We start from the raw sequence: 15,445 nt of genomic DNA, 5'->3' as shown, positions 1-15,445 counted from the left end.
ACGTTCAGAGCCAACTTTATTTGATTCACGTCACACCACACCACCACCAACCCCTGAGTCCCCGTGTTTTAACACGGCGGGCGTGATTGCGGATGCCGTGCAGGTGCGTCCGCACGGCCCCGCAGACCACGCCCCACCACAAATAGTTTAATAATTAATGACTGAAACAAAACTGTTTTTTATGTTACTTATGGACTTCAGATGCAAGCAGCACATTTTCTGTACATCTGCAGTCACTGACTGGGCGATCAAACCTCTGTACTGGTTGTTTGTGTCTCTGTAGACATGTGACCTAGAAGCGTGGCTACAATCATCGACATCATCATTCATAAAACTTATAGAACTTCTTTCTATGCTTATTTAACTTTCTCACACACTAATGGGATTAGAATCAAATAGTTATGTCTATGACTTCTGTTCCCTGAAGGAGAGGAATGAGGTACAACAAAAGTATGGGATATCACGCCCTTGCGTGTCCTGGCTGAAGAAACCTTTATTCACGCCTTTAAGGCAGATGACGTGTGATGACACGCACACGGCCCTGCCTGCACGTATAGCCGCTGTCATCACAGTCATCCCTCAGTTCGATAACCGCTCTTCACCGAGCCAGTCTGCTCAGTGGGGCCACCTTGTGTTGTACCTCGTTCCTCTCCTTCAGGGAACAGAAGTTATAGACATAACTATTCGTTCCCTTTCAGTCGAGTCATTCGGTACAACACATAAGTATGGGACATATATACACGCCCCGCAGAGCCACCGAACCGGAATTGGACCACCACATCCTTAGTGAGCTGTAGACCCAGCAGAAAGGACAGTATAAGCCATCGAAGGGGCTGTAACGTCCAACCGATAAAACCGGACAACAGTGTGCGGTTGACGCCCAACTAGCTGCCGCACAAATATCGGCTACAGGCACCCCTTTAAAAAGAGCCCATGAAGTTGCCATCCCCCTGGTGGAATGAGCTGTTACCCCGTGGGGCAAAGCAAGACCTTTGGTGTCGTATGCCAGTGAGATAGCTTCTATAATCCAGCGGGACAGCCTCTGTTTAGACAGAGTTCTACCTCTATTTGGATTAGCGAAGCAGACAAACAGCTGGTCACATAAACGCACATTCTGAGTGTGCTCAATGTAGGCGTGTAGCACACGCACTGGACAAAGAGAATGCATCCTCCTCTGCTCCTCAGATGCAAAAGGAGGGGAGCAAAAGCTCCGCAATTCAAACTTCATTGAGCTATAAGATGCAGGCATGATCTTGGGAAAATGCGCAGCATTTGGACGCAATACGACCTTGTGGCCATCAGGAGAGCAGAAGGGATGCACAGATAGCGCATGAAGATCACCCATACGCTTTGCTGAAGCCAAAGCAAGAAGTAATGCAGTTTTATATGAAAGAAATTTCATATCCACAGACTCAATGGGTTCAAACGGGGAGCTACAAAGGGCCTCCAGCGCCAAAGACAAGTCCCAAGCAGGGACACTGGACTTAAGCATGGGTCTCAGCTGGCGAACCCCTTTCAGAAAACCTATGGCAAGGGGATGTGCACCTGGTGTCACCCCGTCAAAGCCAATATGAAAAGCACATATAGCTGCTAAATAAACCTTAATAGTTGAAAATGAAAGGCCCTTATCCAGCAGCTCCTGCAGGAATGTCAAAACATCCACAATAGAGCACTGAAATGGGAGAGTGTGGCGGTCCTGGCACCATTGCTCGAAGGCTCGCCATTTGTAAGCGTATAAGCCTCTAGTAGATGAGGCCCTGAATTGTCGCTATCACACTAGGTGGCAAACCCTTAGCAATCAAGTTTAACCTCTCAGCAGGTAAGCATGAAGGTGCCACAGATCTGGGCGCAGATGAACCACTTCTCCTCCTGCCTGAGAGAGGAGGTCCCTGCAGAGAGGAAGCTGCCAAGGACTCGCTGCTAGCAGGCTGATTATCTCTGCATACCACGACGTTGTGGGCCACCAAGGGGCCACTAGAATCAGAGAGAGGAAATGCCGACACACTCTAGAACTGGAGATATCATTTCCACTGGGGGAAATGCATACAGGAGCACGTCTGGCCATTGGTGCGCTAGCGCTTCCAAGCCCAAGGATGCATCGTGGTCGATTATGGAGAAGAACAGGGGGCAGTGAGTATTTACCCTGGAAGAAAAAAGATCTATTTGCGCCTTGCTAAATAGATCCCAAATCTCAGCCACTATTAAATGGTGTAGCTCAGGTGGCAGAGCAGGTCAGCCACTAATCAGAAGGTCGGTGGTTCGATCCCAGGCTGCCTCCTGCATGCCAAATATCCTTGGGCAAGATACTAACCCCATGTTTGCCTACTGGTGGTGGTCAGAGGGCCCGGTGGCGCCAGTGTCTGGCAGCCTCGCCTCTGTCAGTGCGCCCCAGGGCAGCTGTGGCTACAATGTAGCTTGCTATCGCCAGTGTGTGAATGTGTGTGTGAATGGGTGAATGACTGAATGTAGTGTAAAGCGCTTTGGGGTCCTTAAGGACTAGAAAAGCGCTATACAAATGCAGGCCATTTACCATTTAACCTCCATTCTCTCACCAGAGGACCCCCCCCTGGAGAGAAGGTCCGGCCCCAGGTTCAGGGGGCCCGGAACATGGGTGGGTCTTAGAGACAGAAAATGAACACTGAAACGCAGCTGAAACTGAGCAAGGCAGCGATGAAACACGGCCACTCTGTGCTCCGACAAACGTTTGCGGCTGGAAAGCGAGCATATTTCCAAACCGAGGAAATAAATATGTTGACTCGGGATTAGCGAGCTCTTTTGAAAGTTCACAGAGAACCCCAGTGTCTGAATGTGTAACAGAACCAGTGACAGCTGTGTCTCCGCCTGCTCTCTGGAGCAAGCTACGAGAGCCCAGTTGTCTAGGTAGGCTAAGATGCGGATGCCTCTCTCACTGAGGGGCGCTAGCGCTGCTTCGGCACATTTCGCAAAGGTGCACGGAGTGAGTGACAGCCTGAATGGCAGCACTAGATATTTGTAGGCTACACCCTCTAATGCAAACCTCAGAAACGGCCTGTGTTTCGGGTGTATAGCCACATGAAAATAAGCATCTGTTAGATTGATTGTTGCAAACCAATCTCCCGGACCGACTGCATTCAAAAGTTGTCTGAGTGTTAGCATCTTGAACTTGTACGTTCGTAGATACGTGTTCAAGACTCGCAGGTCGAGGATGGGATGATGCCCTCCCACTTTTTTCTGAACAACAAAATAACGGTTGTACCAACCTTTGTCTGTCTCCGAAGCGGGGACCACTCGTATTACTCTTTTCTGCATAGTGCCTTTATTTTCTGTCTGAGTACCATGGCCGCCTCGATGCCGACAGTTGTGTTTACGATTCTCTGAAAACGAGGCGGCTTGACCCGGAACTGCAACCGGTACCCATGGCAACGTTTGGCAACACCCATGGAGAGGGAGCACAAGCACGCCACTGAGGGAAGTGAGCAGCCAGCCGGCTGACCTGCAGCACCGTCGGCGGGGCGTTGTCGCTTCCCAGTGTGTCTGCAGGGGAATGCATCACCTGCCTGACCTGGCTCATTCTGCCTGCAGGCTGAGCATTTGTGATTGTTTGAGAATACAACACTCTTTATTGATTGTAACATGGGAACATGTACATTCATACATGTTCTTGGAGGCACCTTTCCTGGGGCACAACAATGAAAAAACAGCAGGAACACTTGATGTGGTCAACTGAACATTTAACACACCTGAACAGGGAGTTACCTGAGGCATTTTGTGTGCAGGGGGTTTGTGCTTGGGAGACAGTGTTAGGAAAGTGCACTGACGGAGCTCATGGTGCGAGCAGTGCTGGCCTGAGCCCAATAAATCTTCTCTAGCTGCGAAGCAGATGTTGCCTGGTGTGACAGGTGCCTGGGAGGGGTGCGATCCTAGATCCCACAGCTGTGTATTGAAATAAAGAGGCACAGATCATGAACTTGTTTACAATTCAACTGCAGGATTTATTCTGCTCATCAACAGGGGAACAAATCATTAATCGCCTCTCATAAGAACCAGCAATTATGTGTAACGTGTGGCATAACAGCTGTCAGCGCATTGTCAAAAGTACAGGAATAACCTTGGCAAGTATACATTAACCATCATAAATATAGATAACATTGGCTCGCAGTGACCAGGTTGCCTCAGCCTTGGTTCCGGTTACACATACATATCAATGCATCAAGAAATACAATGTACTGTAACTCACAGCCCGTGAATAGCAAATAACCATTCATATACAGCACATGAGCAGCTGTGCAAGCATTAATTACAGCCTTTGCATCCTGTCTTACTTCAACAAGATATATAGAGAACACACAACTGACAACGTGCCTTAGCATCGCTACGGTACTTCAAGCTCACTTCCCCCGCTAGCCAGTCCATTAGCCTAGCCGATCACGTTCACATCACGATCTCATTCAAAACACAATACTTCAACAGTACTTAACTTATAACGGTATACTTTCATTCACGAGTTCACAACAGTCGTATTGCTTCTACTGTGTTACCTATTAGTCATTTTGAGGACTAGTAACCCACCTGTGTATTGAAATAAAGAGGCACAGATCATGAACTTGTTTACAATTCAACTGCAGGATTTATTCTGCAGATTTGCCTCCCAGGGGGGTTTACGCTCCTCCTGGCCGCTATGCGCCACCTAGTGGTATTTTTTAAGTAATGCCATGGAAGATGTAAAGTGTAATTAGAAAATACTGAATCAACACTGAACGATATAACAAAGGCCAAAATATAACTGGGGTGTTCCCTTTTTTCCTTGTGTGAAGACATAAACTGAACTAACATCCCCATAAGTCTTTTTATCTCTTAACTTTTTAACTATTACTGTAATCCAGATTTACCAGTCACACATTTCAACTTAAACACATATGTTAACCTTTTACACAGAGAATCTGCAGTGCATTGACGGCAGAGTTGCAGGGCCACCGACACCATGGTTACGGGGCCAGATAAACAGCCAGAGACGGCTCCATAGGGGGTGGGTTAGTTAAGCCAGCCCCCTCAGCACCGTCCAGTTCCATGTACTGTCCATAGCCGGGCACAGTGACGTGGGTAGACAGAGGTTTGTCCCATGATGCTGTTAGCTCGCAGACAAAGTCTGGGAACATGGGAAGGCAGTTTTTGGCCGTTGCGGGCTCCGGTGGGAGGAAAAAAGCCGCAAACCGCGACGGCTTCTTAGCTGGCGGAGGAGAGGGCCAGTCCACCTGCAGCTTCTCAGCAGCACAGTGAAACAGGGAGAACAGAGAGGTATCATCGTGGCCGACTGGCGCAGCAGCGGCAACACATTGGGCCGACAATGAGCTCTCCTGCTCATCCTCCGGCAAACCATGGATGTCCAGGCCGATGTCCAGCACGTCATCATCTTCCTGGGGAGCTCTGGCGGGCTTCAACCCAAGCTGAAGCCCGTCAGCGCTCCTGCATGGTTCCGGCTCGTCATCAGCTAACCCGTCAACATATTCCATGTGGTCAGCCCAGGTAATTGCAGGGACATCGACCGGATAATCCTCGTCTTCAGACCTGGAAAGGTGAGGGTCATGCCATGCGACAGCCGAGCGTCCCAGCACTTTTTCTACAAATGTCACCTGTCTTTCCAGGGCCGAGTGCCGGAGCTGGCGACAAAACGCACAGTCTTTGGGCTCCGTCAGCGCTCTCCTAGCGTGGATGATCCCCAGGCATCGTGCTGGTCGCTGTCGTGCAAAGAAACCGCATCCCTGAGGACAGGGGCGAACAGAAGATTTCTGCTTTGATTGCTTCGGTTTGGAGTCCATTCCAAAACGCAAAGCAAAACGCTTTCGTGTGTTGGTGGGTTATTTGTTTCTTAATGTGTGTATGCAAATTCACCTGTGCAGGGGCTCGGCTGTGATTGGTGGACCTAAGGAACGGCCTGATGTAACTGGTTCCTGTGGTGGACATGAACTATAAAAGGGCGACTGAAGAGCTGTGGTGTGGGAGGTGTGGCAGACTTCCCGTGCACTTGCCTCAGGTCCAGACGGAGCAGCCGTAGCAATAGCTATTTGGTTAAAAGGTCGGGCATGTGTGTGAAGTTACGACCCGGCTCGAAATGACTGTAACAAGAGCGGGGTGTCCCGTGACTTCTCACGGGACACCCAACACTGCACAGGAAAACTTGAAATTAGCGCTCCGCGGGCAGCCTACACACCAACTGCGCGGTGGAGGCTAACACCAACAGGGGCAGTTAAGCTAAGTTCAAGTCGGCAGACAATGGAGCTAACTAGCAGCAGCTAGCTAGCCTAACTCAGCAGAAGTGTTCTCAGCAAGGTGAAGAACGTAAGAACTGAGGGATGACTGTGATGACAGCGGTTATATGTGCAGGCGGGGCCATGCGCGTGTCATCACATCTTAAAGTCATCTGCCTTAAAGGCGTGAATACAGGTTTCTTCAGCCAGGACACGCGAGGACATGATATCCCATACTTATGTGTTATACCGAGTGAATCGACCTAAAGGGAACAAGGATATTTGGCATGTGTTACCGGCACCAGACCTAGGGGAATCTGGACCGGCAGCAAGCGGCACACAGGCTAGAGAGCATTGCGTTGCCAAGTATGAACAAACTGTGGATTAGTAGAGAGGACACCGAAGTTAGCGTCTTGCTCAGGCCAGTGCTCATTTATTTCTGCAACATATACAAAATGCAAATCACACCAGACCATGCATTCTTCCCATAAAACAGATTTCATAAACAAAAATAAAGTTACAAAAAGCATTCTCTCAAAATCAAAATAAATACAAACTAATTCAAAATAACTTTACATACACACAACTTAAACAAAACACTCACATCTCAAGCATAACAACATACCAAAATAACCCATCTCACCTGCACACAACCTTTCCCCACATTCGCGCCATATACGCTATTACTTTTGAACATGGCGTCCCCCGAACGCAACACAATATGGCGGCACACGACTGCAAATGTTGTTTCACCAACGAAAAGCTTTCCCCTTAACACATGTACTCAGTACTGCTTGGCTAATACTAAAACAAACACTACAACACATTTTCTGAAGTCGCAGAATGCCACTGTCATAGCATGTACTTATAGTGATATGTAACGTAATAGCATTATGCTGATGCTACACTAATACTCATTACAACAAAATACCACAAAACAACATCATCACAATCATCCCAAAATATGGCCAAATAGTTGTTACTCAACTTACATGACATTTAGAACCAGTTCAGTAACATAAAAGTTTGTTTGTCAGTACCTGTGGATTAATAGCGAGCACGGAAGTTAGCGTCTTGGTCAGGCCGGAGCTCATTTATTTCTGAGCTGCACATGCGCAGAGCTTATAGCTAGAGTCTCTCTGGTAGTTCCACAGCAGTGCAAGAGCACCATCTAGAATAGAATAGAATAGAATTAGAATTCAACTTTATTGTCATTGCACATGCACAGGTACAGGGCAACGAAATGCAGTTTGCATCCATCCAGAAGTGCTTTAGTGATATAGATATATTACAATATATATTAGCAATTGTATAGATATCTACTGGCATAATGAAATATAACTTTGGCCTGGCAACACATAACAATGTCAAAATAAGTCACAATAATAAACAAAAAATAAGGGGGTATTTGGTTTTCTTACAAAAATAAACATGTAGCCTTTTCCAACCTGCTACACATGCATACTGAAGCAGCCAGGGATTGAACTACCAACCTTCCAGTTAGTAGGTAGAGCCACAGCCACCCAAACCTTACTAGGAGAGTATTAACTTGAATGGAGTGTACTAACCCTGTGAATGACAGCGTTAACCATGACACTATGAAGCCACTATTATGCAGATTATAGATCAAACATAATATCTAGGCAAAATAAATATTACAACACATTACTAAAAACAGACCCTTAAAGTTTAAACACAAGTTGTTTATGTGATATTGTGATGTCTATATATGTGTGTTGATCATATTCAATCTGACAAGCAGTTTATATCCTTAAATCAGCTGTTTTTTTCCTTCTTTTCAGTCTCTCTACTCTCATTTTATTAATAGCAGACATTGTAGGCTGTTATTTGTCTCTAACTGGATATTTTTCTGTGAACAGTTCCCAGTAAGCCCACTGTGGTCTTGCAGCCATCCTGGACTCAGATATACAGCGGTGAGACAGTCACTGTCAGATGTGAGATTCAGGGAGGTGAAGGAGCTCAGTGGACGTATGAATGGAGAGCAGCCAAGTTAAACACACCTCCAACATCCAATGAATACAGAATCATCAGAGCTACTGAGTCTGACAGTGGAGGATACAGCTGTCGGGGCAGGAGGGACTATTTCTTCTCAGAGTGGAGTGATATCATCACACTGACTGTATCATGTAAGTTGGAGAAACTTAATCTGAAGTCATTTGTTGAAAATTATTATAGTGTTATTAGTAAAAAATTTGTAGTATTATTTGTTACAAAATTGTGTATTATTTGTATTATGCCGTAGTTAATTCAATATTTAATATTTGTGTACAGTATTTAGTAATCAATCCATAAAGTTTTCAGGTTTTGGTTAAAAAGTGTGGATACATGAGCAACATGTGCTACACAGGTTTTTTGTGAAATAATGAAAAGATTGTTATCCATTTCTCATTATTCAGGTGTCACTGAAATCACACTTGTTTAGTTTAATGTGCATCGACTCATATATCAACTAAAATAAATAAATCTTATTCATTTATGTGTATATTTACATTCATTAGCGCCAGCTTTTTACAGTTTTGTCAGTTCAGAAATGTTTCCACAGTCGTCCTGGCTCATTATATGGTTTAACAATTCACAAGAGAAAATATCAATTTATTTATATTAATCTCACTCAGTCTCATTTACTTTTATGTTCTTTTTCTAAACGGAACTGCAGCTAAACCAAAGCCCACACTGAGCGCTGACAACACAACTCTTCCAGTAGGGGGCAGTGTGACCCTAACCTGCTCTGTGAACCCATCATCATCATCATCTGGATGGATATACTTCTGGTACAGAGATAATATCCTACTGAATTTCTCCTCGTCTGATGGACAACTCAGTGTCTCACAGGAAGGACTCTACAGTTGCAAAGCAAAAAGAGGAAACCCAGCTTACTACACAGAGGGAAGCCAAGAAGTTCAAATTAACAAAACCAGTGAGTTTGGATTCAGCAATCATAAATAATTTCATGATCTGTATTCATATGATTGCAAAACTCAAAATAGTGATGGTTACTTTAAATCGTTTTTTATTTAAATGTTTGAATGAATAGGGCCAGCCAGTGCCGTTGTAACAGTGCAACCCGACTGGCCCACATTATACAGTGGAGAAATGATCACTCTCAGCTGTGAGATCCAAGGAGGAGACACTGAGTGGGAGTATGAATGGAGAACTACAAGCTCACATAAACCATCAAACCAAAGTGAACTCAGAGTAGATTCTGCTTCTCCATCTAACAATGGTCACTACAAGTGTAGAGGCAGAAGCAAAATTGCACAAGATCATTTAACAGAGTGGAGTGTTCCTTTAAATTTGATAGTATCACACAGTAAGTAAAATCATAATCCATTCACCCAGTCATTTTTGATTAATTATGTGATGAGATAATAGTTCAAATTTATGGCGCTAACATGCTAAAAATGTAGCGTACAGGCATTGTATTTATGGACTGGCATGTATTTGATCATCACTCCAAGAATTTCCTAACAGATAAACCCCGTCCTGTCCTCACTGTGTCTCCATCATGGCTGAGTCCTGGAGTCTCAGTAACTCTGAACTGTGAGGTTGAACATCCGTCTGCAGGATGGAGCTTCTACTGGTATAAAGCTGTTCCTGATCTATCAGAGAAATCCTCCAGTTATGAGCTGCTACCTGATGGCAGTGGGACTGCACAGGACTCCTACATCATTCATGGACAGACACACACAGCAGGATATGTGTGCAGAGCTGGAAGAGGAGACCCAGAGTATCACACTGATCACAGTCAACCAAAGTTTGTCTGGTCTGCAGGTGAGGAATTTTTAAATTAACTGTCAATCTTGTAAACATTTGGCTCTAATTAACTGTTCTGCATGTGCTCTTTTCTTTCCTTAATTATCGTGATTTGTAAAAGAAAAAACATGACGTATCCAACTGTTAGTCACATGAATTTTCTGTGTGCTATTCTATTTCTTTATTTCTCCCCAGGGAGTTTTTAAACTGGTACAGCATCTGTAAATTTAAGATCATAAAAGAAATTAAAAGAAAGACATAAAGTGTTATCGACAGAAATATTAGAAAGAGCAAAGAGCACATGTAATTAATGCCATGTGTACATATGGAAAAAGCCCAATACAACAAGTCAGAATGACAAAATGAAATACAATGTTCATATATGTGAAGATCACACACAAAAGGAAGGAGACAAATATAATGTTACTATAGGACTATAAGACAAGGATATTTGTAACCCTTATTTGTCTCGTAAGGGTTACAAATGTGGAGGATGTCTGTAGGTCAGGTCATCTACTAATCTACTAATAAGAAGGTTGGTGGTTTAATGCCTGGCTCCCTGGATTTTCAGTCAGGTTTCAGAGTTTATCACAGCACAGAAACAGCTGTATTGAAGGTTACAAATGCTCTTCTTATGGCCTCTGACAGTGAACTCATCTCTGTGCTTGTCCTACAAGACCTCAGTGCAGTGTTCGATACTGTTGACCCAATATTCTATTAGAATGACTAGAACATGCTGTAGGTATTAATGGTACTGCGCTGCAGTGGCTTGTATCATATTTATCTAATAGATTCCAATTTGTTCGTGTAAATGGAGAGTTCTCTTCACACACTAAGTTAAATTAGTGTGTGAAGAGGATGCAGAGGGTTCAGTGCTAGTACCAATTCTATTTATATTATACATGCTTCCCTTAGGCAGTATCTTCAGAAGACAGCATACATTTTCAGGAGACAGACACTATCTCTACTTTTAAGATCAGACTTGAAACTTTCCTTTATGCTAAAGCATATAGTTAGGGCTGGACCAGCTGACCCTGAATCCTCCCTTAGGCTGCAAGTTAGGCTGCAATAACAGTAGGCTGCTGGGGGACTCCCATGATGACATCCACCCATGATGCATTGAGTATTTCCTTTTCAGTCATTTTTCTCACTCAACATGTGTTAATAGACCTCTCTGCATCGAATCATACATATCTGTCTCTCTTCAACAGTATGTCTTTCGTCCTGTCTTCCTTCTCTTACCCCAACCGGTCGCAGCAGATGGCCGCTCCTTCCTGAGCCTGGTTCTGCTGGAGGTTTCTTCCTGTTAAAAGGAAGTTTTTCCTTCCCACACTTGCCAAAGTGCTTGCTCATAGGTCATATGATTGTTGGGCTCTTCTCTGCATGCGTTATTGTAGGGACTACCTTACAATAGCACTGTATAAATAAAAGTGAATTGAACTGAACTGAATTAATTTATATATAATTAAAAAGTAATAATTTACACACAAAATGTTAAGTTCAACTTTACAAGTTTGATCAGTTTTGCTCTCAAAAAACTCCCTGTCTGTGCAAATGTGTAAAAGTGTTTCTCCCTTGCCGTTGCCTGATATGCTCAGAAAAGGTCACATGTGCAGGTAACTTTACAGATTCCCAAATGTAACCTGCATTCATGTGCTAGTGGAAAATTGGGACATTGGGGCTTCATCTGTGTTTTTGGGCTATTTCAAATAAAATGTTTTTTTTCCTACATAACCAGAATAGTTCATCGGCCCTCTACTAAAAACATTCACTTCCCAATTACAGATGCTATACAGTAACCTATAAAGGTTATTATGTGGTTCACATGGTGCTGCTAGGACATTCTTCTGCTGGGAAAACAGGGCCGCAGTCTGCAGAGGGAGAAGAAATGACGAGGCATTTTGAGATGCAAGAGAATGAACAAGAACGGAGGAGAAAAGACAAAGTTCTGAAAATTTCAGAAAATCTTCAGAACTCATTGGACTAAATGTGAACCATAATGAGAAGGCTTAACACAGTGATTGGAGATTGAGCCTGAATTATAACCCTGTTTTAACCCTTCTTACATCCTGTTTTTCAGATGTTCATTCAGCAGCGTCTCTCACAGTGAGTCCTGACAGAGTGCAACACTTCACCTCTGACTCTGTCTCACTGACCTGTGAGGGAAACTTCACTGAGTGGAGAGTGAGGAAGTTTAGTGAAAAAGGCTTTTTTTCACACTGCTGTGACTGCCAGAAACTGAGTGGATCCTCTTATGAGATCCACAGCTTACAGGAGGGTGTTACTGTGTACTGGTGTGAGTCTGGATCAGGAGAGTTCAGCAATGCAGTCAACATCACTGTACGAGGTGTGTTTAAATGACTTCACTTTATTTAATTATTTATTTTTTGGGACAAAAACTGGAGCTGAAGATTTAATTGTATTCACTAAACTAAACTTTTCAAACTTGTTGCTACTTAATTAAAACAGACAAAAAGACCACTGGAGATGAAGCTGCAAATTAGAAAAAAAATGTTTATTGAAATGCAGTTTTAATAAACTCAAAAACCAGTGTAGTAGTGACTTAACATAATCATAGACGGCTCTGCGACAGCAACTCTGCTAATATACATGGTGCTCTCGTATTTAATGAGGTTTATGAGATAACTTTGCTTTGGTAAAACTGAGTTTTATATGTGCTGTTTAATAACGACACAGAATAAATAAGGTTAAAATAATAAAGATGATTATATTTTCCACATAAACATTTCAGATTAAACTAGGTCAGTTCATTGTGTGGCAGACAGGGTTGGACTCAAACACAGGATTCGGAAAGCCAGACATAAAACACAAAAGTAGCTTCATTGCTGAAATTATAACACAAGGCAGGAGCCTCTCCAACAAGAGAAACCTAACTTGGAGACACACAAGGATGAAACACAGCATGAGGAACAATGCAACAAAACAGGAAGTAAAATAAAATACTGAGTTCAGGACTAAGACATGTGAACTTGACCCAGTGAGAGAAGATAAACAAACATGGAGACATGACTGACTGTGGAGACAAAGGAAACACAAACGATCATAAGTGAAGATTGCATAACCTAATGAGGAATGCTGAGTATAAACAAAGCAAAAGTAACCATGAACAAGAAATATAAATAATATAACGAGGACTATAGAAAATAAACAGAAGACTATGGAGCTCAAACACAAAACTCATGATAACATAGAATAAACCTAAAGACCCAAAGAACAGGAGCACAGAACTATAATACAAAGATATAAGAAAAGAAAACCCCTCAAACATCTCAAACTCAAAACTATGATCGTAACTTTATATATAACAAGACTTCTAAACATAAAACTTCTTACTGTTAAAATGGGTCTTTAATAATAAAAAACTCTTCTAAAGTTGTTTTTAGGTTCATATTGTTTTTCTTGATGTGGCCTAAACCTTTCGGATTTTATTAGATCTAGTTGGACTTCTTTCTGACTTTGTGTTTTGATTTTACCAGAAACTTTAGGCTTCGGATCTGAAATCAGTTCATTTATTGTTCCATTCATCATCGGACTTGTTAGTGGAATTATCCTTGTGATGCTGCTGCTGTGTTGCTGCAGAAAGATAAAGGGTGAGAGCTTTTCTCATCAATGATTTGATGTGACACATTTAAGTAAACTGATTACAAACCAGTGCAACAATAATTTTTAATTTTCTCTTATAGATCTTTATTGTAACAGGTTGGTACAAAAGTTTTCTTTCATTTTAAAAATAACATGAAATTATAACTATTCCTGATTAAATTACACAGTGTTTATTGCATGTTTTAGTCTCACTCGGTCTCAGAGCACCAATCAAAACTCTGCTGCACAACAAAAAGCCAACAAGAATGAGAACAACGTTTACGCCTCTCTTCTTCCTGGTCAGTCCTAGAAACTATTACTTGCATCATTTTTAACACTAAGTTTGTTAACAAACAAATATCGTGAAAAAGTAATTTCTCTTTTGTTGTCTGGCCTGCAGGTGATTTTCCAGTTTATGAAATAATCAAATCCTCTGGAAACACTGGAAGTGGTACAGTATAATAATACTGAGCTATAACAGAGCTATAAGAGATATAATGATTATAAACTGACTGATCAGACATTATGTCATGTTATTATTTAAGGTGGACCAGCAGATGAACATAGAAATGTCACATCTACACTTGAACTTAAAGTTATTGATGAGAAGACTGAGTTCAGAAAATGTAAGGATGTCATGGTTTATTAATATGTTATTGTGACTCCTAATCTTGAAATACAGATAAAAGAGAGCTGTTCTTAATTAAATGCACTAATACTGTCTGAACAGGGAGAAATGATGACCCAGACGTGAGCTCTGACTACGAGGATGATGATCATGAGACAGGCTCAGGTACAAACGTACAAATACATCATTGGATCACTGACAATCAAATGAGTTTAAGAATGAAATAAATCATATTGTTCTTCCAGTAAAACAAGTTCAGAGTCCTGTTGGAATGACTTTCATTCATTTTCTTTAGTTACATTCAATCTGTTGCTTGTTTAGCCAAATAATAAAATAACAGGACTTTAAAATTTCGCAAACATGTACATCTAAAATCAGGAAAAAATGGATAATAAATATGTTTTTTTCATAATATGAATGTAGAAGTTCACAAAGCAGACTCACAACATCAGCACCATTATATATTTGTTTCTGTTTTTACACTGTATTTGTTCTGATTTAGTTTCAGGTTCATAAGAGGAAGTGGACGTTAACAGAGAAACTTGTGGACAAGAACATAAAGTAAATAGCTGAACTTTCACCATGTTTGATAACATTTCTGCAAATGCATAAATCACTGAGTTTCTGATCATATTGAAGAATTAAACTCAGCATTGATGGAAGACTGATAATACCATCTACTTTTGTATTAAATTCTTATTTAGGTTGCAGTAACTGTATATTTTCCTCAGAGCGTTCTCACTCCCGAGGCGTAACATGTCGACGTTTTGTCACGTCCCGCGGCGTTCCTGAGGAACGCGAAAGGAGACCTTCGGCGTTCTTATGGTACGCGGTGGGTTATGGCTGGAATCCAGTGCAATGACGCTCCCGCGGTAATAGACGTTCCAGCCCTGTATTCCAGCCCTAAACCTAACCTTATCCCTAGCCCTAACCATAACCTTATTCCAGACCGTAACCAGGACTTTAATGATGTTAAGTAGCGTGTTTCTAAGCGATTTGAAGAAAAAGAGCGAACATGTGTAGGTTCAGTCCAGACGGTTCTCATATTTCCTCTTTTTCCGAGGTCGTCATTTAGGAACGTGGTGGGTAGCCGAAAACGTAATATGGTGACGATTTGTCAACTAGCGTAAAATGTTACGCTTTGGGAGTGAGAACGGGTTGATTTTCCTCCTAAGAACCGAACTCTTTCATGGCATGCATTTTTTAATATTGAGTC

General features: G+C 42.5%; 1 protein-coding gene across 1 annotated transcript; it reads left to right on the top strand.

The window, feature by feature from the left end:
* The first annotated feature begins 7,777 nt into the window (after window positions 1-7,777).
* LOC147335418 (Fc receptor-like protein 5) lies at window positions 7,778-15,127 on the top strand. Its single transcript, XM_086286065.1, has 13 exons — window positions 7,778-7,784; window positions 8,105-8,371; window positions 8,902-9,162; window positions 9,280-9,555; window positions 9,717-10,016; window positions 12,079-12,345; window positions 13,496-13,609; window positions 13,703-13,718; window positions 13,809-13,900; window positions 14,002-14,052; window positions 14,147-14,227; window positions 14,332-14,394; window positions 14,732-15,127. The coding sequence occupies exons 1-13, from the start codon at window positions 7,778-7,780 to the stop codon at window positions 14,743-14,745; spliced, it is 1,809 nt and encodes a 602-aa protein (XP_086142191.1). The 3' UTR covers window positions 14,746-15,127.
* The last annotated feature ends 318 nt before the right edge of the window (window positions 15,128-15,445 follow it).

The sequence above is a fragment of the Aulonocara sp. 'chitande type north' Nkhata Bay genome, linkage group LG3, assembly GCF_057382095.1.
Source record: "Aulonocara sp. 'chitande type north' Nkhata Bay isolate Kocher_YH1m ecotype deep benthic linkage group LG3, A_spYH_male_GT1.1, whole genome shotgun sequence".
Classification (NCBI taxonomy): Eukaryota; Metazoa; Chordata; class Actinopteri; order Cichliformes; family Cichlidae; genus Aulonocara; species Aulonocara sp. 'chitande type north' Nkhata Bay.
This window is presented reverse-complemented; position numbering and strand designations above follow the sequence as displayed.

Coding starts and splice junctions, on each gene's coding strand:
- LOC147335418 (XM_086286065.1), top strand. Junction 8,372..8,901: donor CATCACACTGACTGTATCAT/GTAAGTTGGAGA, acceptor ACGGAACTGCAG/CTAAACCAAAGCCCACACTG. Junction 14,053..14,146: donor CTCTGGAAACACTGGAAGTG/GTACAGTATAAT, acceptor TTATTATTTAAG/GTGGACCAGCAGATGAACAT.